This window comes from Nannobrachium achirus (genome assembly GCF_963921795.1).
Source record: "Nannobrachium achirus genome assembly, chromosome: 3".
Classification (NCBI taxonomy): domain Eukaryota; kingdom Metazoa; phylum Chordata; class Actinopteri; order Myctophiformes; family Myctophidae; genus Nannobrachium; species Nannobrachium achirus.
Genome location: NC_137812.1, coordinates 47778852 through 47806380, shown reverse-complemented (window position 1 = coordinate 47806380; position 27529 = coordinate 47778852). Strand labels below are relative to the sequence as shown.

General features: G+C 43.5%; 1 protein-coding gene across 1 annotated transcript in view; it reads right to left on the bottom strand.

Annotated features, from left to right (window-relative positions):
- The window catches only part of sorbs2a (sorbin and SH3 domain containing 2a), a 125129-nt gene that overhangs the window by 33685 nt on the left and 63915 nt on the right, over positions 1–27529 (bottom strand). The window contains exons 3-10 of the mRNA XM_080722646.1: positions 12612–12667; positions 11479–11568; positions 6801–6827; positions 6399–6523; positions 5103–5849; positions 4233–4673; positions 2729–2855; positions 1004–1179 (exon numbers count right to left, since the gene is read on the bottom strand). Coding sequence (XP_080578772.1) covers positions 1004–1179; positions 2729–2855; positions 4233–4673; positions 5103–5849; positions 6399–6523; positions 6801–6827; positions 11479–11568; positions 12612–12621 — 1743 coding nt within the window. The 5' untranslated portion in view covers positions 12622–12667. The remainder of the gene's footprint in view (positions 1–1003; positions 1180–2728; positions 2856–4232; positions 4674–5102; positions 5850–6398; positions 6524–6800; positions 6828–11478; positions 11569–12611; positions 12668–27529) is intronic.

Below are 27529 nucleotides of genomic sequence, written 5' to 3'. Positions count from 1 at the left end.
AAGATTTACACTCTGGAAGGGGTTTTCACTTTGTTACATTTTCAACCCCAGATAACACTGTTTCCGTAGAAACGGACGGCACATCATTAATTAAATTTTTGCCGTTTTCTATAGAGACCATTGTCGTGTAAACGGGGCCTTAGAGAGAGCATAAAATGACAGAGAGAGTAGAAAGAAAGCAGGTGGAAGAGAGGGAGAGAGAGATTGAGAGAGAGAGAGACAGAGAGAGAGAGAGAGAGGAGAGAGAGAGAGAGAGAGAGAGAGAGAGAGAGAGAGAGAGAGAGAGGCTTTTTTAATGTGAGGTCTAAAGCTGCTGACAGCTGAAAAGAACCGAGTCTGCCAGGCCACCTCACAAATACCACAACAGAAGACCAAACTCTACACTCCTGTTACACCCACACGACACCACATAGCACCTAACTACACAAATGATTATGAACTACATCTGTAAAGCACCTTTCATCCAAATGATTTGTTTCCATTTGAGGTTAATGGGTAATGTCAGTAAATTCAAGCAAAATACTAACTTTAGTTATCCCGTGTGAATGCGCCACACATTAAACACAGAGATCGGGGGGTATTTTCTAAGGTTCCCATACAATACTGTCCAGTCCTATGTGAACAGGACCTAAAACACAGTTTGTCTGTATGTCCCCTAAAAAAGTAGACAAATCACAGCACACACCTCTACATGCACAAGTTCTAAAACTGGAGCACTCAACATTGTTCTTGTAAAGCAGTTTTGTACTTGACGCCATCTGGATTTTCCATGACATAGTATGGCTTTGTCACCACATTGTGATTTGTGCACCTTTGTTTTCAAACTACACACATACAGTAGTGTAGTAACTTACTATTGATTGAACAGGGGACACAACATTTGGTATACTCAAATGTCTTGTTTATAAATCATAACGGTATGTTAAACAATGACAGAGAACCAGGACCAGGACACTCAGTCTCAATAAGGTTTCAAAGTTGAAGTGGACTGGGGTTCCCTCACCGTGCGGATGGCGATGGGGATGCCCGACTCGTCCACAGGGCCGATGCCCTCGTAGTGAGGGGCCTTGATGATGGACACCTTCTTCTCCTCCTCAGAGAAGCGGGCGATGGGTATGGTGCTGCTGATGGTGGTCTGACCCGTAACCACCGACTCCCTGGTGACTGACTCACTGCCCTCTGGGGGGAGAGAGAGAGAGAGAGAGAGAGAGAGAGAGAGAGAGAGAGAGAGAGTATTGCAGGATGCCATAGGTGGAGTACAGACCGTTTATCATTAATCATGTGTAATTTGAGGGAATCTGGGGAAACTTAAAAATTCGTTTTTGACTTTTATAAAGGAGCTTCAGTTACATTCAGATTTCTGCTCACGAATAACACCTACAGTACATGCACACTAAGCACACCTGTAAATCATACTTGAAGGTTTCAGTGCTGCAAACCTAAGCACGAATGCCAACCTCTCCCCACTTGCATTTTGTTCTGCAAATTGATCACTTCTGCCCGCTAGTAATGGGAGTAAATACATCATATCCTGTGTGAACCACACCAATGCCTCTATTGTCCACATTGCCTAACAGGACCGGAGCACTAAAGACCCATTAACTGTTCAATCGATGAGAGAACTTCTGTATGTAAATCATCTCAGTGCAAGACAACGTAAGCGGTTTTAATGTGCAGGTATAAATCACAGCGATCTGTTAAAGCGGGGTGCTTGAGGGATTTGAATATGTTCTGGGATTCCTAAGTTCCTGGAAAAGTTGTGGAGGATGTTCTATTAATATGATCCAGAACCTAGAATACATCAGCCTGGTTCAACCTCTGGGATTTAGCTTTGAGGTTAGTGGACGTGTCAGGGACAAGTTCAGGGCCAAGGCAGGCCCAGCTGTCATCCTGATTCCACTCCAAGACACCCACTTGGAAAAGAAATACCACGGAAAACTTGAGAATGCCGGCTCTCCAGGGGCCTTTGTTTTTTCATTTAAGTCGTTTGGAGTATTCCTGTGTTTTCCATAGATCTTTTCTGAAAGTCAGTTTTTTTGGGGGGAGTACTTGGCAGAGCACCCAGCCAGAGGGATGGTGCACCTGCCATGCAGTCTCCATTGTATTAGCAGTGCTACACGTTTAATGAGAAACAAAAAGAGTTCCAGCGACTCAGAGTGACTCAATGTTTACTTATCATTATTATTAGGAAAAAAATAATAAGAAAAATGATATATATATATATATATATATATATATATATATATATATATATATATATATCTGCATGCTGACATCACTGATATTAAACAGTGTCGCCACTATGGTAACAATGCCCAACTGCCTGACTTCACTGACTGACATCACAGTGCCCACATTTGGAGATGACATCACAGACTGGCCTGGACACGGAACACCATATGTGGGCATAAAAGAGTGCCAGCCAGACAGAGGGATACAACGGGTATTGCACAATTGGACATTGATGGTGACTATTCTGACCAACGGGTACCGGTTTGGGTTCTCCAACATTACTTCCGAGACTCCTACATTCAATCCCTCCCTCATTGCACATCCCCGGGCACAGGACTAGTATATATAAATAAGAAGGAGAAAAAGGCTGTGATTCCCAGTCCCTAATAAGGTGATATTGTCTCTTTCCCTAAGGGCCACATTTCCCTATTACCCCAAAATATTCCTAAGTTTCCCTCAACACATTGAACACAGTGCCAGAAGACGGGGGTCTCACCTGAGCTCCTGCTATGTCTGTGGAGTCCAGTGCGGAGTGAAGTAGGAGGAGGGGGGTACGACGGAGGGGAAAGGGGTCTCTGAGGGTGGCCAGTGCTTCCATTCATAGCCTGAGAGAGAACCTGGCCCTGAGACACAGGAGAACAGGCCAGTCAGTCATCTTCTAGCCAGTGGACAGATATGTAGATCATATCATATGAACGATGCCAGACATGTTCATGTAATATGAACAATACCGTGGGGAACAGGTTAAGGAAGCTCTTACTGGAAGAAAATGTTGAGGATCGTAGCCACTAAAAAGTAATTGATCAGATTGATCAGAGTCAAAAGAGATTAGATATGTGAAATAGTGTTGCTACAACATGTAACAATCAACGAGTTAGAGGAACATGAGGAGGAAGTCATGCTTTCATCTGCTGAGAATGCAGAGCAAAGGTGTCTAATCTTGTGCCATGGAAGGCTGAGTGCACAGCAACATCCGGAGTGTTCATTTAAACTGAAAGAGTAAAAATAGAACCGCAAGGGACTTTACTGTGTGTGTGTGTGTGTGTGTGTGTGTGTGTGTGTGCGTGTGCGTGTGTGTGTGTGTGTATACTTCATTCCAAACAAACAGCTGATATCAATCTGTGTTCACTCAGCCCTCAATGACGACGACTGGACACCACAACGGCAAATATGAACTACTTCAGCCCTATACTGTACTTTGTTGTACGACGAATAGTGAAAGTAGCCGATCTTCAAGCTCACAATACGTCACACCGAGATGCATTGTTTGATATGCTATTTTCGCATTTTTTCTTGTGTGCCTGTATTGACATGCTCACGATAGGAATGCCAGGGTGAAAGTGGTAAAGAACAGTAGGTTAGGAGGGAGAGACATTCAGTCGATTAAAAAACAGACATACTGTAGAAGAGGTTAAAATGACTGAAGGTCATTTCTCTAGATTCACTTGTTTTGTGACAAATTATACACAACCTGTGGCATACAGTACATACAAGGCAGGACTGTGGGTGGAAAACATTCGTGTTTTGTTACTGTTAGTCTGGAAATATAAAAATGCACTCTTATTCCATAAGGGTACATTTTTAGACATTTTAGGGCAAATCAAAGGCCAGGTAAAAACACGGGACAAAATGATGTGCATTTACACTTGTGAATTGATAATTAGAGAAATGAATTGGAATTGGACAAAAACTGAACATACAGAGTTGTTCCACAGCTGATACAAAGACATTTAACAGACAGACGGCACTGGCGGGAACCGAGAAGCAGACATATTGGAAGGAATCACAAAGGCTTGAAATCAAGATCGGAGGTGTGTAGACCGGGAGACCGGCTCAAGCAGGTTGGGTTAGTGGAATGGAAAACAGTGAGAACACACGTCGAGGACGGGGGATCACGCCTTCCAGTCAAGATGGGAGGGCAGAAAGGGAGAGACAGGGTTTTCTTGCTAGCGGCGTGTGTTAAGTACGTTAACGCGGCAGTGACTTGCGGGGATAGTTACGTTAGTGACCACGAGGGCCGTGGTTGCGGCAGCCACAGCACCGGCGGCGTCGCAGGCCGCGTTTAGCGGGTCCTCTGCGCCGCTGTTGGCGACGGTATAGGCAGAGAGTTGGCTGAGGGTGGGGGAGGGCGTAGGAGAGGCGCCGGGAGAGTCCATGCTGCAGACCTGCAGCTCCTCCAAGAAGCCGGCCGTGGACGAGGAGTAGTGGCTGAGGGCCGACACCGTCACGGGGGAGGCCGAGGGCGACGCGGCGCCCGCCTCGCCGCCTCCCAGGCCCAGCGCCAACATCCCTCCCCCACCTCCAGGTGCCCCCCCAGCGGGGGGGTACGGGGTGGGGGTCAGTGTCTTGGGCAGGAGCCCTGGCAGGTAGTCAAGAGACTCGCTGCTCTGGCTGCGGTACGGGGAGCGGCAGGAGGAGGCGGCGTCGGGGGAAGGGGGCGCCTGGTTGCCACGGGAAGGAGGGAGAGAGAGGGGGGGAGGTGGACGGAGAGGGGGAAAGGAGAGAGGAGACATTGACAGTTCTTAGTGGAACAGTGGAGGAGGTGTCATGTGAAACGTGCAGGAGGAGCGGTGAGCAGCTGCAGAACCGGTGGCTTCCTGAAATAAGCCGGAAGTCCTCTCTGTGAAGAGGCTGTGTTAGTCTGCAACTCTGTGAGCACAACAAACACTGTGTGGGGCAACATCAGTAATGTGCACATGAAAACACACGCGCACACGCACACACACACACACACACACACACACACACACACACACACACACACACACACACACAAAGTTAGTTTTTGTTGGTTGGTTTGAAGGTGTTGATGAATGTAACGATCGTGGTTGATCATTTCGGTTAATTCAGCCTGGTTGTCAGGTATGTACCAACAATTCTGCAGGGGAGGGTCTTGGAGGAACCACGGGAGCGGTCTTGTCCGTCTCCACTTTGTCTGGAGCCGGAGTCCGACCCAGAACCGGGGCCTGGACTTCCGCTGCAGGGTCCGGAGGAGGAGGGGACGCCGGGGTCTTGGGCGCCATGTGGACCGACAGCGAGGACGTTCGTGTCAGAGGCGGCAGGACGGTCGAGTCTCTCCGAGGGGGCGGGGTTGGGGGCGGGGGTGAGGCTGGGGCCAGGGTCGAGGCTGGGGGTGAAACTGGGGGTGGGGGTGAAGCTGGGGGTGGGGGTGAGGTTGGGGGTGAGGCTGGGGCTGGGGTCGGCGGTGGGGGTGAGGCAGGGGTCTTGGGCTGGGGCGACGAGTGGGAGTTGATGTGATCAGGGGGATCAGGGATGGTGACTGGGGTCAGTTTGAGGGAGGACACTTTGCGCTCCTGGACCTGGGTGTTAGCGGTGGTCGCGGCGATACAGTTGCTAACATTGTTGGGGATGGCGGAGGGGCAGGCGTGCAGGGGATCGTGCTCGGGTGGAGCTAGGGCGGAGGCGTGAGCGGTGCTGGTCTCAGAGTAGGAGTAGGAGGATGAGCTACGAACACTGTAGGACTCCTTCAACACCGTGTTCTCACTGTGAGTTATTCCAAAGGCGTCACCCGTGGCGACAAGGGAGCTATAGGAAGGGGGGTTAGTACCCGTGGGGGGGAGATGGAAACTCTTTCTCCGAGGGGGCGGCAATGGCTCCTGATTGACAGCCTTGGTTGGCCAATGAAGGCATCGGACAGCCACAAACGAGTTTGAACAACAACAACAACAGAAAATGTGCATCAGTGTAAAGCTGGAAACAAATCATCATCAGGACACTGCAACGACAGACAGTATATTCTGGAATGTAGTCTGGTGTTTCTGTGGATTAAAGGCTGCATTTCATGGTGCTGTGGTGTGGTTTCACAGATACATTCTCTCACACAAAGTATGTGCGCGCACACACACGCACGCACGCACGCACGCACGCACGCACGCACGCACGCACGCACGCACGCACGCACGCACGCACGCACGCACGCACGCACGCATTATATAGTATGCAAAGCTGTTATAATTCTTGTGGTAGTGGTAACATTATCTGTTACCTGGTATTACATTTCTGGGATATTTACAGTATTTGTTGGCCGTATTCTCTATTCCTTTGGCAAGACAGACACATTTCATTGGCCAGTAAAGCTTGAATTTTAATTTGGAGAGAGACATCTTGGGAGAAAACCAGGCTGGGCGAGGCAGTGTGTGATGTACCTGTGAGGGAGACTTCTTGTCCTGAAGGTTGGGTCTGACGCTGCGGAAGCCTTTGGCAGCCAGAGAGGAGCTGCCGGCATCTCCGTTCCTCAGGCCCTCTGTAGCGCTGCGTGATCGCCAGGCATCTGCACACACACACACACCCAGTGGTGGTCAGTAACTAGATTTACTTAAAGGAGTAGTTCACCCCAAAATGACTTTTTTTCTATTGATTACTCATGTCTTGGAGACTTGAGTTCAATAATATGTTTTGCATTTTTTTTTTAATATTACTGAACTCAAGTCTCCATGGCATGAGTAATCAATAGAAAAAAAGTTTCATATCATCATTTACATCATGTACTAGATTAAAAGCCTTCAAGGAATAGTGTATGTAAAATATTCTAAAAAATGTTACGTTACCTGAATCGGATGAGTGAGACTCACTCCCTGGGGACAGAGAAGATACATCAGCAATAAATCAGCAATAAATAAGTAACATCTTGTATTATAAAACCCCAAGGAAAAGAAAATACATGAAAAGTAAATTATAGCAATAAGAGAGGGAAGCACACAAAACATGGAAAGACACTGAAAGGAGAAAAGACAATGGATATCAGCTGACAATGAATATCCTGACATGAAACAAAATGAGCTCATATTCATGCTGTAATTTAAAGAGGCGGTGCCATAGTTTTGTACTTTTTCTGGTTTTCATGTGTCTAGGAGGTTGACAGTACTGCATTAGACCCCCTGGTGTGGTTGTTATGAGCAATTATGTATTGCCTTTCTATTTGGGTTTTAGCTGTAGGCTGCCACCTAGTGGGGTCAAACGTGCCGGTCCAAAAACACAGATACTTATTACATCACAGAATCAACCCCTACACTAATTACCATTCACCCAACATACGTGGGTGTGGCTAACTTCAGCTGGGTCACCACCCACCATGACAACCACGCATACCAATGAACTGGTGGGTGTGGCCACATAAAAACATCATTTTAACTCTTTCTGTACACTTTTTTGGAAAAAATCTTCCTCCTAGTATAATTATTATAGTAGATAATCATGTTTTAGAGGGGGGGGGAAATCATGGCACCCGCACTTTAAGAAAAATGTTGAAACACCAATCACTGATAAATTGTATGAAGAGTGTAAAGGTATGAATTGAACTGTAAGCTGAAGATTATGGCACGTTGATGGATAATTCTGATTCAGAAGATAATTCATGAGGATGAATATTTTATTGACACATCCATCACAGATTTCAGGACTTCACATACTTCAATCAGCCACACTTACAATATTATTACCAAAATGAAACATTTGAAGTACTGGACCATTCCTCATCCAGTAGTCTGCCCAGCTCCTTATAACACAGACCTCAGTCAGCTCAAAACATGACTACTGTAACTCCCTCCGTACAGGCCTCCCAGCATGCGCCTCAACCAGAATGCCGCAGCACTCCTTGAGTACAAAACACTGATGTTGGAGCTGGAGGCAATGGCATCCCATAACTTCAGGGCCTGATTCAACCCTACAACGCCCTCCTGCTCACTCAGTTCAGACAACAAGAAAGCTGTCTGAATGTCCCTAAAACACCTGAAACATTGCTCCACATGTCCCAGACTTTTCTCCCCCTTGCCTTCCAAACTGTGGAACAAACTCCCCATTGCAGTCAGAGCTGCAGATTCACTCCCACTTTTCCGTTGATATCTGAAGACTCTTTAGACCCTACCTCACCCTCTAATCTAGCAATTCAATCTTCCTGTACCCCTGCCCTGTCCCCTTCCTGCCACCTTCTGCCTCCATGGATGCAAGCGAATGGTGATTGCCCAAGATATGGTTAACATGAGCCAAGCACCAGCACTTGGAAAGGATGTGCGCATCACCTTGTTCTTTTAACAGGCAGACATTATCTTGGTCATTGGATTTAATGTTTTTGTTTATTTAGGTTTGTTTTCTTGACCACAATGTTGAGCATGTAATTTAGATTGTGTGTTATTTAAACAAACGCTACGTTCATTGTTTACATTGTATCCTACAGTTTCAATGTGTACAGATTTAATTGTAATTTCAATAGTTGTTTACATAAATAAATAGCTAGCCCTGAACATAATATGACACAATAACACGGTACACCATAACATATGTCATTATCCATTTGCCATTGCCTAGGAGGCCCTAGTCAATTGCTACTGTATGCCAACAGCCAACCAATAATGTAACTTCTACCACTAAACCATCTAGGCAGCCAGCCAGCTGTAACAGAAAATGTTTGCTGGGCTAAACCTCCCAGAAATATTAATGTATTGTCCATATTTTTGGGGGGGAAATAAATCCGGACAGTGGCTAGTTAAGCTGTCAGGAACTCATACAGACTGGACGCTTAACCTGTCTGAGAGCAGAGAAGGATAAAACACCTCCAGAGCGCCACATTAGCCACACAGTCATTCAACAGGGAGATTAGAGTCCAGCAGAATGGGCATTAAAGCCCTATTATTAGGGATTAGGAGGGAACTAGAGAACTAGACAGACACACCCAGGGATGGAAAGACTGAAGGTGAGACGGGCCAAGTGACAAAGCTTGATGGCTTTTTAGCATTAGCTGTCATCGTGTAGCATTCATCAGTCCATTCTGTGGATGCTTTAGTTTCTCTATGATGTCAAGTTTCATATGCAGATGATACTGAGATGAGAGACACTGAAGATGAGAGCAATAGGTGTCTCCATGTTTGAACTGGAGACAACTGGAATGCAGCTATTTGCGAGCTCAGCATTTGAGGTCGGATGGCCCAACAGTAGCTGTGGGAAGTGATGATGACAAAAGAGACCAAATGACTCTCAGATGCTAAAATAACTCAACTAGCTAGCTAAGTATGATACCTATCATTTCTACCTAAGATTAGCTACCAAATCTAGGCTTTGATGTTGGACAGCTGTAACAGCAGCATTGAGGCCTGCACTGAGTGATGTAGCTAATTATGACTGCACAGAGTCATAATAAGCCACCTTGAAATCATAGCTATAGCTACATAAACAGCTACTGCTATGAGAGTCCTTTTGACCCTATTCTCAAGGTAACTAAACCTAATATAAATGCCTTTGAAGCAATTAAATGGTCTGTATTATGAGAGATAAAGTACAAGTACCCAAGGCAATGCTTGGAATTGTATGACGTGCAGGTGAAAGCAGTTTTTAATTTGTATTTGATCTCGGATAGTTCCTGCCAAGTTCCAGGGGAGACACGAGTATGAAGAGATACTTGGCACTGACTGTGACTGTGATAATTGGTAAATGCCTCTGACCCTTGCATTTTAATCCCCATCATTAGACAGCAGATATGAACCACACGGAGAAAAGCTGCCTATTATGTTGAAGTCATAAGAAATTAAATCATTTGAAAAGAACCCTCATCAAAGATTCACCTCGCACCAAATCCTTTATTCATAATCTTCTCTGGCTGTGAGCTGGGCGTCAAGAGGGCAACTGTGTTCCAATTGCAAGGACTGCCAAAATTACACACTTTCACAATAGCACCATGTAGAACTAAATGTGTTTATTCTGCAGACATAGTTATCTTAGTCACTTGTTCTCGTGTTAGTTGTTTCATGGCGCTGAGGTTTAAGAAGGTGATTTACATACAGTAGCATGTTATTTAGACAGTTGCTAGGTTCATTGTATATCTGCTATCCTATATAGTTTAAAATGTAAAGTGTTTCGATTAATTGCTGTTTAGACAGATGATAGGTTCCCTGTTTACTTGGTATCCTAGTTTCTTTGAGGCATTACACTGTTCTCCCTGCACTCCCTGCACACTTTCACATCGATGTGATTATTTATCTTGTTTATTGACTGAAGGTCACACATACTCGGTTTATTCCAATCTCACACGTGTAAGTCGCTCTGGTTAAGAGCATCTGATAAATGCTTAAAAAGTAAATTGTGATTTTAAATTGTAGTAGAGTACAGTAGAGGTCGTCAAACATGGAATTTTCAAGGTCGATAGCAATTCCAGAACAGGAAGGCAGATAGGCCCATGTCAGAACCTATTTTATTTCTGTATTAATGATTAATATTAATAAAAGCTACTCCTTGCATGTACCGTATAGTGTTTCTAATTCTGATGTTACATTCAAATCACAGGCTCTCGACTAGCCAATCACCAGAAGGTATATAAACGATCAAACCTCGGAGAGGAGAATGGGCGGACAGAGCAGGGACAGCCAAGCATAGAGAACAGGAAACAGAGTGATGGAGGAGAATATGGGGTCAGACGATGACAAATGAACACTGCCAAATGGAAGCCGAGCAACACTAACAACAGGAAGGAAGGACAGAGACAGGAAGGGAGACACCAGGGCAGAGGAGGAGTGGACTGGGCGGAAAGGAAACAGCATGACACACTAGAGCCAATTAGACAAGAAAAACATTCCTCGGTCCGGGAAATGTTTTGCGCAAATCAAATCAATCTGACAACACAACCTAACTACCAACTATTCATTTAGTCTTATCACACTATTTGCCCATTTGGGACCTTTGTGTACTGTACATTCTGTATAATACTTTGACAGCATTTAACACTTCACCACTTGAACCCCAGCATCCATATTATGGGGATAAAATTCGGCAAAAATGGCAGATTTACAATCTCAGAACTTAGTGTGGTCTTACCTTACAGCAGTGGTTCTCAAACTTTTTTGGCTGCAGTACCTCCTTATACTGATTTATGAAGCCAAGTACCCCCTTCCCCTGACTACAGCATTTTGCTTATAAAAAGATCATCAAAAGTCCAGTTTCAAAGCCAATATGTAAAAAATATAACATCATAATGGCAAATAAACTTTACTTTCTATTCAATGACAGTTGTAGTACCGTATTTATTGATGTAATTTGGTTTTACAATTTACAGATTAGCAGGTTCACACAAAGACAATGTATTGTCCTGTACCCTTGCACTACCCCGCGTACCCCTAGGGGTACACGTACCCCCATTTGAGAAACACTGCCTTACAGTATCTTTGACAAACTTCATATTACGTAAGCTGTACATTAATGATTCATGTTATTGATTTCCAGTATGCATGTGCATGTTAGTACCTGTGGCCAGGTTGGGGGAGCTCTGGACTCTCTTCATGGGCGAGAGCGTGAGTGACATGGTAGCGCTTTTGCGAGCGCGTCCTCCGCTATCTGGGAAAGCGTAGCCAGGCAGCACAGCCACGGGCGCAGAAGCAGCAGCAACGCATGCACGTGCACACACACACACACACACACACACACACACACACACACACACACACACACACACACACACACACACGTGCACACACACACACACACACACACACACACACACACACACACACACACACACACACACACACACACACACACACACACACACACACACACACACACACACACACAGCAGAACCAACCACACCGTTTGTGCAACAAAATCCAAATCCAAGCCAGAAACAGAACCCAGACAGGGGGAGGGCAAAGAAGCACATGCATTATAACAGCCTGTTTCTTGTGCAATGGTAGAGGTGACAGCTCATATTGAGTATCTTAAAGGCGGTGAACATCATTATACTTGTTTGCCACTGTGCTGCAGAATCACTCAGCATGCAAAGTGATTTCCTTGGCAGAGACAAGGCACGGCGCGGCGTTGCAAAACCTGCGTGCGTGAGCGTGTGCGCTTGCGGTGGTGTTTAAAGGCTGAATGATGTATTAGTCATCTTATATTATTATAGAGGGTCCGCTGCCAACATTTTGGAAATGTATTCATGAATGACTCAATAGTAACAGCAGTAGTTTTGCTACAATGTGACATTATGTTTCACTGACATTGGCCAAAGTTCAAGGGTCTTTGACTTGCATTGTGTTTCTGTGTCTATCATGGCTACTGTCCCAGTAGCCAACACGTCTGTGACATGCTGTGAGCTTGTAGATCGGTTATTTTCACAAGCTCAAAACCAAGCATAAAATGACGCAGTCATAGTTTTAGTCACATCATAGGTTAGTTTTTACAGTAGCCTACAGTATTTCTTTTTGCGACAGTTGACAGATTGTTTTTGTCATAGTTTTAGTCAATGAAATTAACACCGTGTCAACTTCAAATAAGAAAATAACACACAACTCTGAGCAATGACCATGGAAAGCATGCATATCATGTTCTGATAGGATGTTTATATTGAAATGTAAAGTTTGTGTGTGAGAGTGAGAGGTACCTGTATTCATGGTGAAGAGCACTTCGTATTGGTCTGTTGTAGATGAATACACTTTCCTGCATGAAAAATAAAATATTGATCAAACTTGCTGTACAAAAACCTCAAAATAAACATTTCTTAAAATGTCTGCCATTGTTGAAAGCGAAAGTTATGACTGACAACATGACTGACCACTCCAATTCATTTTAAACCCAATTCACTTCAGTCAGAACAAAACGTCAAAACTATGTTTGGTTCAGTGGTTCCCAACCTTTTCTGGATCACTTAAAAATCTGGTCCACACATCTGACCACTTAACACAGATGGTTGACCTGTGTTTATTTTAATATATCGTCGTTGTCGGGTGGAAACCTTGTATTTCCAAGACATTTTAAAACTAAACTAGTGAAAATAGCAGATCTACAAGCACACAACGCCTTACACTTGAGGCGTTGTGTGTTTGTAGATCGGCTGTTTTCACTACTTTTGTGCGACGGCCTTATGATGAAGCAGGGCTTCACGCTGATGACCTAACTATACTCTCCCCTAGTAGCAGTGGGTTCCAACAGCTGCTTAATATCTGTACTAACTATGGTATCGACTTTGATATTAAGTATAATGCTAAGAAGAGCATGGTTCTGATCTGTAGAACAAAGGATGACCTGGAAATCAAGTTTCCTGCCTTTTATCTGTCTGGTCAAACAATGTGTGTGTCAAAAAGTACAAAATATCTTGGGCACATTATTACAGACACCCTTGAGGATGATGAGGATATGTATAGACAGAGGAGAATGCTCTATGTACAAGCAAATATGTTGGTTCGTAAATTTCACCACTGTACTACTGATGTTAAGGTTAACCTGTTTAGAGCTTACTGCACCCCTCTATACACTGCCCCTCTGTGGGTGAAGTATAAGAAAGAGAGCTTACGGAAGCTGCAAGTAGCCTACAATGACTGCCTTCGAATCCTGTTAAAGAAACCCAGGAGCACAAGGGCCAGTGAGCTCTTTGTTTCTTTAGGTCTCACCACCTTCATGGCTCTATTAAGGAACCTTACTTATAAGTTCATGTGCAGACTGGATCGCTCCTTAAATGGATTAATTGGACTGATGTCAGACCCTGGACGTAGCTCTGTCCGGTACATGTCTACTATAAGAGGACACTGGCATGAGTGCCTTTTTTGACTCCGGTGGGGCTAGGGAAATGTTCTGTTTCTGTTTTTATTTTTTATTATGTTTGTAATGTAATGTATTGTTTTCTACCCTGTGGGCCCTGAGCCTGTAATAAAGTTTATATATACTTAGCGAAAAAACATACACATTTTGAAACTTGGAGATACGAGGTTTCTGCCCAACAGTGACGATATGTAGCATACTTAAAATAATTTAAGAAGAAATACTAATTTTCTTTAGATACATTTATCTTTTACTAAAGATTTGATCCCACGATTTTGTAACCCATTTTTCACCCAGTCTCAATTAGACTGTAATCCTGGGCTCTGCTCTCCCTCGGCCAACCTGGGAAGGGCCCCGAACTGAGCTCATGCTTCCTTCAGTGCATGACGAGTGAGCAGGCCGCTTCTTATCACCTGACATGGGGGAGCTTCCCCGGTTGGACGTAGCGCGTGGAAGGAACACGTTATTCTAACCAGTTCCTTTCCCCTCCATCAGGCGCCCCTGCTGACCAGGGGCAGGCAGTATAGAGACCAGGATTACTGCATGTTTTTGTGAGGGTATCTACCCTAGGAAACACGAGGAGAACATGCAAACTCCACACAGAAAGGCCCTTTAGCCAACCCCACCTAGGGTGTGGGCACTGATGATGTGGAGGAGAGAACACAAGATCCATTTTTCAAATATTAATGTTATATTATTAAAATCTTCGTGTTTTGCCAATTATTTGGGGTCCTACTTGCAAGAACCTATTGTAATGCCCACAGGCAGGGGCGTCACACCAAATTCTGGGCCCTGGGTACAAGGATTCACTGTGGGCCCCCCATGAATGTTAACTATTGAAAAATAGCAGATATACAAGCTCACAGCGCGGCACCGAGTGCCGCGCTGCAAGCTTGTAGATCTGCTATTTTTGAAAAATTGTGAAAAAGTGTGCAAGAAACCCATGTTTCCATGTCAGTGATGCTCAAACTTTTTCATGTGAAGGACCCCCAAAATGATATGAATTTGGCCACGGATCCCCATCTCAAAATATTTAGTTCCAGGGACCCCCCCGGAAGCAAAATTTGAGTTACAAATGTCCGCTTAAAAAATACATATTCAAAGATTTGCACACATTTTCACGACTTTTCAAAAATAGCAGATCTACAAGCTCGCAGCCGCGCTGTGAGCTTGTATATCTGCTATTTTTCAATAGCTAAAGTTATTAGGGCCCCTCCACCTTGGGCCCTGGTAACTCAGTCCCACTTTCCTACCCCTTGTGACGCTCCTGCCCACAGGTTGGGCATCACTGTTGGCGTTTGCTTTATTCACACAGAACAGAACAGCACAGTACTGTATAGAACTGCGGGCAGAGAGGGGGGAGATTGGCAGCAGGGGTCTCCAGCTGGAATCTAACCAGGGATGTTTGATTTATGTGGTCATCAACACACAGTCAGCGACCTGTACACAGCCATCTGTTCTGCATTTAAACTAAAATAAGTGGGTTTTAGTAAGTGGATTTCCATCCATCAGATTTTAATAAGAAAACCCAAATTAAATATGTGTGGCTGAGGTGGAAAGGTTGCCATAATTACAATAATGCATTCTGTCTCTGAACATTTTTTGTTCAGCATCTTTTCATTACATCATTGGTTCTCAAACCTTAAGGCCCATAACTCTGAGAGTGTACACAGCTTTCCATTTGTACGCTTTCAGACTTACAGGTCCATTTGGAACCCTGAGGGTCCCTGGACCCCACTTAGAGTACCTCTGCATTACATCATCAGAATATCCACATACAGTAACAGTAGTTGATGGAAACAAACACACACACACACACACACACACACACACACACACACACACACACACACACACACACACACACACACACACACACACACACACACACACACACACACACACACACACACACACACACACACACACACCTTGTTTCGCATATTCTTTTGACACCTCTATGGAAATGTGCAGCATTTGGATGCTAACTTTTCTATTAGGTTCCTTCTGTATACTGGTTGATTATGTGTGCATGCGTTTGTGCTTGTGTACCCGTTTGTGTGTGTGTGTGTGTGTGTGTGTGTATGTGTGTGTGTGTGTGTGTGTGTGTGTGTGTGTGTGTGTGTGTGTGTGTGTGTGTGTGTGTGTGTGTGTGTGTGTGTGTGTGTGTGTGTGTGTGTGTGTGCACGCGCGCGTGCATGTGTGGACACACACCTGTGTGTGTGTCATGATGGGGTTCTGTGTTATGACAGATATTACAGGCTACAGTCCACTCTGACAGCAGAGGGATCACACATGTCTGGAATGCAGATAGCAGGGATGTACAAATGACTAAACCCTTTGGCTCTGAGCCCACTGCATGGAGCTGTGTCCAATGCTAACATTTTGTAAAGGTTTCTGGCTATTAAAGATGTGGATGTGTATGATTGTGATGATATCATTGTAATGGCCAGTTATGGTAGGGAATAAAATATTCAAACAGTACATACACTTTTCCACATTGTTAGGGAGAACTACAGTATACATAATTTGTAGTTTAACTGTATTTCTCAGTAGCTGCTGGTATTTCAACTACATACTGTATACAGATAATATAGTATTTGCAAACTGAATGGCTTGTTGCCATTGTAGTACCATCCATCCATCCATCATAAATCATTCAATTTACAAAAGCCTAAATTGAATGATTTATGATGAACAGGAGTATTCCAGGAGGCCGGATTGTCAGCTTACCTGTAAATTATACTTGCCTATAGTTTTCAATGTTTTGAATGAATTTGTGAAACTAAACCTGAAAAAATGTAGATGTCAATTAAAGTATTGATTATCCATTATATAATTTTAGAGAGAGGTCAGTCAGTCAGTCAGTCAGTCAGTCACAAATGCATTTCCACCTTTATCTCTTCAGCAACTGATCCCAATTTTCACATGGCGCATTGGCCATTAGCATTATACAGAGGCTGATGGAGCCCGATTTCCATTTTCACCAAATTCAAGCTATTTCTTAGCGTTTTTATACCACTTCTGTTCAACTCAACTTCAGCCTGTTGTCAGGGCAACGGTCCGTTCCTCCAGGCCATGGGATCTGTAACCCCACACCCACCAATCTCACAGTTAGGAATGTTGCAGTGTCTCTCTCTCTCTCTCTCTCTCTCTCTTTCTCTCTCTCTCTCTCTCTCATGTGGTTTGCCTGCATGCACGGGTCACTCATGCACCGGGTGCATTTGATGTGTGTCTTATCTTCCGACGGGTATGGCAAAATTATGTAGAGCAAGCGCATACATCCTCATACTTCTATTCACCTAATTTAGCTGTTAAATTATTTGTATCCATCAAAAAATATACACTCCTCCATGGGCTGCTCCTTACATTATGATGCCCCCACATATTCTCACGCACGCACCAGTTACAGTTACTTTCTCCATAACCCACACTCTGCACATATATTGGAGCACATATCTTCAAACGGGTAAGGTCTAGTTACTATTTATTAACAAAAGTTCTGGGAAGTTTATATTTTATTTTTGGGGAGTATTTTTCCTACCTTCATTGACAGTATACAGTAGACAGACAGGAAACGGGGAAAGATAGACAGGGAGCGACACGCAAAAAAAGGCAGTCGTGGTCGGGACTCGATCTCCTGCTGCCAGGCCGCACCAAAGCCCAGGTCAGCAAAAAATATATACATTTACATATACATATCGTCACTGTCGGGAAGAAACCTCGTATCTCCAAGTTTCAAATTTGTAATTTTTTTTCGCAAAGCAAAGCCCCGCTTCATCATACAAGGCCGTCGCACAAAAGTAGTGAAAACAGCAGATCTACAAGCACACAACGCCTCACGGTGCGAGGCGTTGTGTGCTTGTAGATCGGCTGTTTTCACTAGTTTAAATCATTTTAAAAATTATAAATACAAACGGTTTTGGACATACAAGGTTTCCACCCGACAACGACGATATATTTTACATAGCATGTTATAGATGTCAGGTTCATTTGTTGGAGAAGAATAGAGTCCACTGGTAGCTCTATTTTATTGCTTCAACGTTTCGATCCGTTTGGATCTTCTTCAGGAAGGTCCAAACGGATCGAAGCGTTGAGGCAATAAAACAGAGCTGGGTATACCAGTGTTGCGGACTCTATTCTTCTCTTGTATTGCCGTTTGTCCAGCACCTGGGCTAGAGTGGATTTGTGCATGCACTGTTCTGTGTTCATTTGTTGACTTGGCATTCTACAGTATAGTTTGCTTAGTTTCAAATAGATTATTATTATTATTTACAGTACGTATATTATATTACTGCTTAGACTAGATTACTGAGGCACTACACTGTCCCTATGCATTTGATGTAGTGTTTACCTTGCATACTGTAAGTTGCTCTGGATAAAGAGCGCCTGCTAAATGCCTAGATCGTAAATTGCTTTTCCATCACTCACAGAGGTTATGAAATATTGTCTGGCTGGATCAATTTCAAAACAACAAGGTTAAACATTGACTCAATGATTCAGGTATGTTTCAATAGCTATGGACAATGCAAATGCACAATCTAAAAATAAAGCTATTGACAGAAGAATGTTTATGTGTCCGTCTATGTTTATAATACGGTACAATACATGGCCAAAGCTGTGAATAGACAATGATATTCATTGAGGCCTGCCCTGTAATACTAATACGTTAAAATAATAACTAATATAAAAGGTCTTTTAATCGTTTTTCAACACAGAACAATACTAATTATTAGGTGAGGCAAAAGTTTAATATAAGACCTTATCTCATCCCTTTCGCCAACCGAGGCCAAATCATTTGGAGTTCTGAGAATGTTTGGATGTCGTTCCTTTCAACGGGGGAACAGCTGGGGAGCCGCGATGCAGATTTACAGCGACGCCCGATAATTGTCCCGATCAATTACCGGGCTTAGACGGGATCAGCCAAACATAAGCGTATTTGTTCAAACGTACAGTGGACTTTGCAGTTGGCTTGGAGTGATGATGGAGCGCAACAGATGTACGGTCTTGATAGGAGTGTGCCATATCCCGCCGCTGACAATGATCAAGGCCTGCTGATGATGGAGTTGTACTGGCTCACCGCCAACACATTATTTACAGTACCCCCCCCCCCCCCACCACCACCCCCCACAGCATCGAGTGAAATGTATGTTTTTCTCGGAAACAAAACCAACAAAATCAACCAAACAGAGCAAACCACTACAGAAATGAAATAAAATCAAACAATGTTGATTTATGATCTCTTTGTTGACTTTTTTTTATTAATGTTATCATAAAATATGTTATACTATTTTATATCTACTTTTATCTAATACCTCTTATCTCTATATTTTAACTTTTGGTGTTTTTTTTGTAAATGATTGCGCCTACTTGATCATACTACAGCATCACACAAAAGCATGAAAGCAGATCTACAAGCTCGAAACGCGGCACGAAGTGACACATTTTGAGCTTGTCGATCTGCTAATTACGCTATTTTTGAATTTGAATCCTGAAAAGAAACCGTTTTGGACGTAATTATGAGGTTCAATACTCATATACAGTAAGGCATATTGTCCTGCATGTTGTCAGTGTCTGCCACTGTGGATGTGAGTTATTAGCCCAGCAAAAGTTCCTGGGTTGGGTTGGTGGTTCTATTTTATACAGTCTCTTTGCAAATGCTTCTTTTACTGGCTGCTATCATTAACTTAAAGTATTATATACAAATATTGTGGGTAGTTTACACGCACGCACGCACGCACGCACACACGCACACACGCATACTTCTCTCTGTGTTATTTAATAGTGACCATAATTAAATTACAAGCAGTCTTTTAGTGAAGCCAAAATCATTAGCATGGCTATTAGCGGTAGACTGTGTTGGCCCTGAAACTGAAGCTGGAAAAACATAAACACAAACAAAAGCAAAGGTCATGAAGTGTTTGGCATTGGTACTTTTTCAGACTTGTGTTTTCTTTTTTTTAATACTTTTTATTGCAACGATTTCACATTTTTACATTTCAGACTTGTGTTGACTTACTGTAGTATTCAGGTAATTAGCATCACCCTCTTGAGAGTCTTTGACAAACGTATCCATCTGCCTATAAGCCTGTGGTGAAGGAGCTTCACTTACACATCATTTGTATTATAAAACCCTGCAACCTAAGGCTGGTATTCGATATTCGATAATGTTGTTGAATACCTCGATTGATATTACTCACAATATTAGTAAAAAAAATTGCATTATATTGTTTTTAATGTGTTTCTGCTTTAGGTCCACTGCCTGCCTAACCCAGATAATGAATAGCATACCCATGCATGTACAGTACAGTACACTTAGAATAAAGAAATTAAATGCCTTATTTCCATTTTCCAACAATGGTTTTATTGAAATAACCACACCTGGTTACAGATGTACTGCTATTTTGCATGTGCTACGTGCATGCATAGTGTGTCTGTTAATTCATTTGACGCAATACACCAATACCTAATTTCAAGCTGTCTTCGTCGGTATGTACAGTATACCTTGCATGTTGATACCTCGATGAAGGTAAACTTTCGATATATTGCCCAGCCTTACTGCAAACCAATTACAACAGCAAAACATCACCTTTAGCTATACTATGTATATTCTACTTTTGGAGAATCAAGCACAAATGACAAAAAAACAAACACGCGCAAAAAGTGAGCGCACACACGTACACATACACATACACAACGTGTTCTTCCCCCCTTGACACCTGTTTTAGCTCTGATGGAAGTCATATGATAAATGTCTTAATTCTGGAGTGTAGCGTCTTGGGTCAGTGCAGTGTAAGGCACGTATGGGGAGAGTGAGACGTCACTACTGGATGACATGTAAGCCACCAGCAGCACTGTGTCTTTCCCTACATATTTCTACAGGTTAGGTATGTGCCCCGCTAGGTCGGCTGGGGCTTCCGCAATGACACATATGTCATCCGCAGCGCTGGAAATAGGCTTGGCTTACACCATGACCAGCACTCACACTGCTAAATTTAACAGGAGAAAGTTCTAACCTTAAAAAAAAAGAAGGGGAAAAAAAGAAAGAAAAGGCTACAGTGTCAGGAATGTTTAGCGTGCCTCCAAATGTTTGTATGTCTATGTGTGTGTATATACCGGTACATATACATACAGTGTATATACAGTATTATGATGTTCGAGAGCTGTCACACAAACCCCCTGGTGAGAAGGAAGTACCACACACACACACACACACACACACACACACACACACACACACACACACACACACACACACACACACACACACACACACACAGAGTGTGGGTAAATCATAGGTCCGGCGTCGCGGCCTGTCGCCGTTCAGATGATGGCCAGATTATGAGCAGGATCATGTTTCCGGGGAGCAGATCCATGGCGACACAGCAGCTGTGGCCCGTGGTGTAATGTTATGGCGGGAGGCTGGTGGTGACCTCGCTCTGCACCTCCTAACAACTCTCTATTTAGATTTCTCTTTCTAGATACTCGTCTTTTAAAACGTCTAAAAAAGGCCAACGACATAAATCTACCACTTCTTAATCACCTCCCAATTTGTTGCTGTACTGCTGGAGCTGTTTTCTCTTTCTCTATTGTGTGACCTTGCATCCTTCTTAAGACACTTCTCAGATGGTAACATGTTCATTTACAAGGGGGGTTTTAATGTGTACTATGTGTTGCTTGTTAAACAATGCATTATGGGGCACTTACAGTATATGCAATGATCCTGAAAGATACTGTATGGAGTTTTGCATCACCAAAACAGTGTCAGCTAAATGGAAATGATTTGCGTCGTTGTAAATGTTATTGAATTCAAAATACAGAATAATCAGTATAATCTTTTGGGAAATAAGGTAGCTGGAAGCTGTAACACACATTTAGGTTCCACAGATACTGTAAATATTTTGAAAATATGAAAAAGATGCTTACAACGCCTTGCAACAATTAGCTTGCAGATCGTACGTTTTTCCCAATTTTTGCCTCTTTCTTGTATTATTTGACAATTTGGACAATGTTTGAGCAGTATTTATAGTAGGCCTCTATAGTTTTGATGCAGTAATGCACATTGTAAAGCGCTTTGGATAAAAGCGCTATATAAATGCATCATTTAACATTTTACCATTTACAGTAATGGTCTTTTTTCTTTCTTTTCTTTTTTTATCATTAGGTATTAAAAAAGGTCTTAAAATTCCTTAAATTGTAACTTCACCGTCATCTGGGGGATCATGTGGAGACCCCCCTGTGGGCCCCGAACCACAGGTTGAGAACCACTGATTTACTGCACCCCTTTTACCCAGCACGGCCTCCGCCACTCTAACAAATCACCATAATGTCTATAAAATAAGTCCAGGTCTCATTTCACATGGCTGAGAAGTTGAAAACCATCTGACAGCGGCTATAAATCACACAGCAAGACATGGGGTCATTTGATTTATCTGCTAGTGCTGCCCTGCTGGGTTTGTCAGGCAAGCTCTGATGAATACCCCGACAAGCCTTCTGCACCGATCAACACAAAAATCCTTTATAGATAGAGAGATAGATGGAGAGAAAGAGGCGTTGAAGGGGGCTAAAAGAAGATGTGAGAATGTAGAAGGAACGCCTACGATAAAATACATTTGGAATATTAGTTCTCTTTATTCATATTATACATATTTAGTCATTTTCTCCTGTAGGAGATGTACTGTACTGACACAATCCTGCCAGAATCCCCTCAGCTCTTCCACCTCATGTCTCAAGAAAGGAAAACATACAGTACATCAGGGTTCCCCAATTAGTTTTCCCCAAGGGCCGAATTATGTCTAGGGTACCAAGCCGAGGGCCACAACATTGCAGGGGGCGCGGCGGCGTTCCTGCTACTCCAGTGACAGTTCAGATATCGTCGTTGTCGGGTGAAAATCTTGTATGTCCAAAACAGTTCGTTTTGAATTTATATTTTTAAAAATTATTTAAACTAGTGAAAACAGCCGATCTACAAGCACACAACGCCTCGTGGTGCGAGGCGTTGTGTGCTTGTAGATCTGCTGTTTTCACTACTTTTGTGCGACGGCCTTGTATGATTTGCGAAAGAACGTACAAATTTGGAGATACGAGATTTCCAGCCGACAACGACGATATACTAGTGTTGTCGCTGCTCTTATACCACCATTATTACTGGGGTTGGTGTGGGCCAGCCAGTAGCCCCCTGTGGGCCGCAAATGGCCCGCGGGCCGCCTATTGGGGAACCCTGCAGTACATCAACCCTTTTAGTAACTCTTTCCAAACTCCTGGTCGTGCTGGTTTTCTTTCCTAGGACTGCATTCATCCAGCATCTAGCGTCCCAGGTCTAACAGACAGGGAAGGAAGCACAAACCTTCTGGTAGGACAGCTGTATTCAAGGTCCCAGAGGGTCAGCATTTTGAACCTCGGTTTGCAAAAGATTTTTTTTCTACAGCAACAATCAAGTGTTTCTCCTGTTGTTCCCCACCCATTGTGAAGCCTGGCATCTCAATGGGATGTTGTGGGGAGAAGTTACAAGCGGTCACAACTGACCTCTACCACTGATCACTGGCTATTCAAGATGCCTTCATGATCAACTGTCCAAATTCCAAAATCCATCCATCCATCCATCCATCCATCCATCCATCAATCCATTTGATGTATTTTTGTCTATTCCCTGTTTGCTTGTTTGCAATGTGGATTTGACACCCTGTAAAATCAGATATGTCAACTATGTTGGCTGATTATTAGTATCAGTAATCTTGCCATGTATAATCAGGTATAATTATGTACTTCAAGTTGTAGATTTAAAAATGTATACTGCAATCGTGTCATGTAATTCTACATATTCATGAGTGCCAACTTTTTTGGCTAATTTGTTTGCAAATCATGTTCTATTAATGTTTTATGGTGTTTTAAATAAAAAACACAGCTACATTAAATATTCCAGATGACACCCTGTCATCCACCTGAGGTCAGCGGTGGGGCGTTCAGGCCTTTAAGCAGCCTGGTGTAGGGTGTCAGAGCATGTGCCATAGCACAGATGAGTGGAATGCCAGGTTCCAGTGCATGGACCAGGGATCTGCTGCAGGAGGACCATAAACGTCACAGCGCATACCTAGAGACAGTCTGTGACACCGCTATGAGCATTACTGAGACACACAAACACTACCATGAAACGAAATAACTATAACAGTATGCACAGTACACTGAATCTAAAAACCAGAAGAAAACAAAAGCGTAACAGGTCCAGGTGTTTGTGCCCAGAGGCCTCTGCATTTTTAATCCATGCAGTCACTCTCTCTCTCTCTCTCTCTCTCTCTCTCTCTCTCTCTCTCTCTCTCTCTGTCTCTCTCTCTCTCTCTCTCTCTGTCTCTCTCTCTCTCTCTCTCTCTCTCTCTCTCTCTCTCTATCCATCTCCCCACTCATCCATCTCATTTTGTCCATATCACTATTGATGACAGTTTGATCGATACCTGAACAACACCTCTTCTCTCCAAATTCTACAAACAGAGATGGAGACTGTAAAAGACCAACATCACTGATGTATAAAATGTGGAACGGATTTGCAGACAATAAACTGACAACTAAGAGGATTTACATAAAGAAACATTTGCATACAAATTGCTTTTTTTCCACACCACAGCTAATGGTAGAAGAGTGAGATAGTTAAGCCATTTCTCTTTTTCGCCCCATCCAGTAAAACGCCCCATTAACAGTAGCGTTTAACGCTCCATTTCCAAAGCCAAACAAAACTCCAGACACAAACAGAACAAGTTTCGTTCTACTCCATTTAGGAGGTTATTTTGTCATTCACTTCTTAAGGCCGACTTTACAACTTCCAAACATTTGACTACAGCAGTATAGGAGGATATGGTAAAACCTCTTTTGGTGCACCAAAATAGTGAGGGGAAACTATGAATCATTATTAATTTGACACTTGCGGCGAAGTGTGGTTAAGGGATTTTGGGCCAATGGTGATGACTAAAATGCTGATTTATTCAGTCTGCAATGGCTGTTGAATGGATACCATGAATAATGCATGGTCTAAAACTCATTTCTCACATCCGTTTTCAGAAACACTTCTTGACGCTAAAATCTACTGGGCTTCTTTATTGAATCGAAAACCAGCGCGGCTCAGCACAGTCTGGCGTAACAAACAATGAGGGACGCTGTTTTCGAAGGAAGTTGTTCTCAATTCATTGTTGTTGTTTTTTAAACGTGGTGGTGTGTTGAGAGCGCTTCTAGTCATCTTGATGTCCGCTTGGACTGCAGCGGTTTATCTGCCGGGTTGTAATTTAGGCATTGGTGGGCTGCTATGGAGACTTGTGTGTGTGTATAATTACTGTCTATAATTGCCGCGGGTCTTGGAGAAGGCAAGCCAGAGCTCTGGGCGTCCAAGCCACAGTGAAGGCCTGTGACGTCCCCCCCAGCACCACAGTGACCCACCGGATTCATTAGTCTGCTGAATGACCCGCCGCTGGGAGCCCTTCATTAGATCCATCACTGAAGCTCTTATCGTCGCTGTCGGGTGGAAACCTTGTTTGTCCAAAATCGTTCCTGTCGCAGTTACTATCAAAACCTCCACCGGCTGTCTGTCTGTCCGTCCGTCTGTCTGTCACGCCATCACGTCACACTTTTGCCCCTACTCTTATCTCTGCCACCGTTGCCCCGATCCATGCCATTGCACACACACACTCCTTGGCTGGCAAACCACAACCTCCGCCCCTGATTTCTCACATGCCCCTCTTCTAGCTTTTTGCAGACAACATTATGCGACCTCGCGGTCGCTTATCTCCGATCGACAAACACACATCGCGAGGCGTTGTGTGCTTGTAGATCTGCTATTTTCACTAGTTTTTTTGCGACAGTCTTGTATGATGAAGCAGGGCTTTACCTTATGAAAAAACATGCAAATTTGAAACTTACGATACAAGGTTTTTGCCCGACAGTGACGTTATACAGAACACAGTTTCAGAGTTAAAAGCTTGGGAGAGATTGCATGGATGAAATGCCGGGTTGCCAGACTATCAATTCCAGGGAGGTTTTATGACCCTCTTAAAAAGCATGGTTGATAGAAGACATGTCTACCGTAACGTATGTGTCTGGTGTGCAGAGACATATAAACAGCATACCCTTCTATCAAAGGATGGCAATGGGTCAGGTCAGGAGGTACAGTAGAGTGACCATCTGGGAACTGGAAGTCCCCGGTTCGATCCTCCAAGCTTAGAGTGTGGAGTATCCTTGAGCTAGATGCTGAACCCCAACTGTGCCCTATGCACTATTAAACAGTTGCCCACTGCTTCTAATTAGATATAATGGGTGAATGCTGACGATGAATTTCAGCATGTGAAAATGTACTTAGCAAATACTCCAACAACAACAACAATCTAGCCTGATTTCAGACTCAGCTGAAGCTTGAGTCTGACATTGTGCCCTGTTTGAGAGATTTCTGGAGGGGAGGGACTTTTACGGCACAGATTGGTTATTTGTTAAACCCACCCCCTGCGCTAATTGGAGGAGCCGTCATTTCGGCTCCAGAAATCACTTATTATGAACACAATTCCAGACCAGAGAAACAGTCCACTCTGAGAGTGGATGGGTCTATGGGCTGGAACCAGGCTAACAACAATCTACCTTTATGTAAAACAAAAATATACCCACAGGTTGTACACACTTCCTCAATTAGAAGATGATTTTCACTGTCGCAAGCACTATCATTTCCATCTGCCTGCAGCATGGCTGTAGTAACGATGACCTCGACAAAAGCCTAGGCCACAAATTTAATTTAAAATGAGGGAAGCGGGGGAAATCACCGGGAGTTTGTGTGGGCTGCTCTGATAGCCATCAGCGGCTGCAGGCACTTTTTTAAATGAGCTGATATAATTAGAATGGAGACAGGCCTCTACTTCACATCTAACATGACATGGCAGGATTTAATGGACTTGGCTGCAGACTGAGGTTAAATGGCGGAACAGAAAGTGACACTAAGATATGCACTACGAGCACAGCGTATATACAGTGGGACAAATACGGGCTTGGACCACGTCCTTAATCATAAAAGTCAGTTTCTTAACGACGTGATCTATTTCACAAGGAGGAAAGAACGCCTATAATGACATAATGCAGGGGTCTTCAACATTTTCAGTCCAAGGACACCTTGAGAGAGAGAGAGAGAGAGAGAGAGAGAGAGAGAGAGAGAGAGAGAGAGAGAGAGATAGAGATAGAGATAGAGAGAGAGAGAGAGAGAGAGAGAGAGAGAGAGAGAGAGAGAGAGAGAGAGATGAAGCAGGGACCCCTACATCCTTTTCATAGATTATAGTTTAATTGTTTGACAGCACGACCATCAGTGTTTTTTTGATTTGTCAATGTGTGTTTTCAGATATTTAACCACTTGAACTGTAAATTAATAAATGTAATAAACTTGACCTTTGACTCTGTACTTAGTCTTCTCTTTTACCCCTCTACACCAAACTTCTTTGCCAAAAATAGCAGGTCTACAATTTGTTGTGAGTATGGACGCTAGGGTTCAAGTGGTTAATATAAAAAAAGAGAAAAAAGTTTCTATCACACCAAGATTTAGAGGACTCCCTGTAGTGACTCTGAGGACCCCCTAGGGGACCCGGACCCCCTGTTGAAGACCCATGACATAATTGTCAAAAAATGGACAATAGTCATGTCGAGCACAGCCTGCCGTTAATTCAAGGTTAATTCATACTTTGTGGAATTCCCGCATCATGCGACCAAAAAAACACATCATTTCTGTCATACCACACACTCATTCAACAGAGT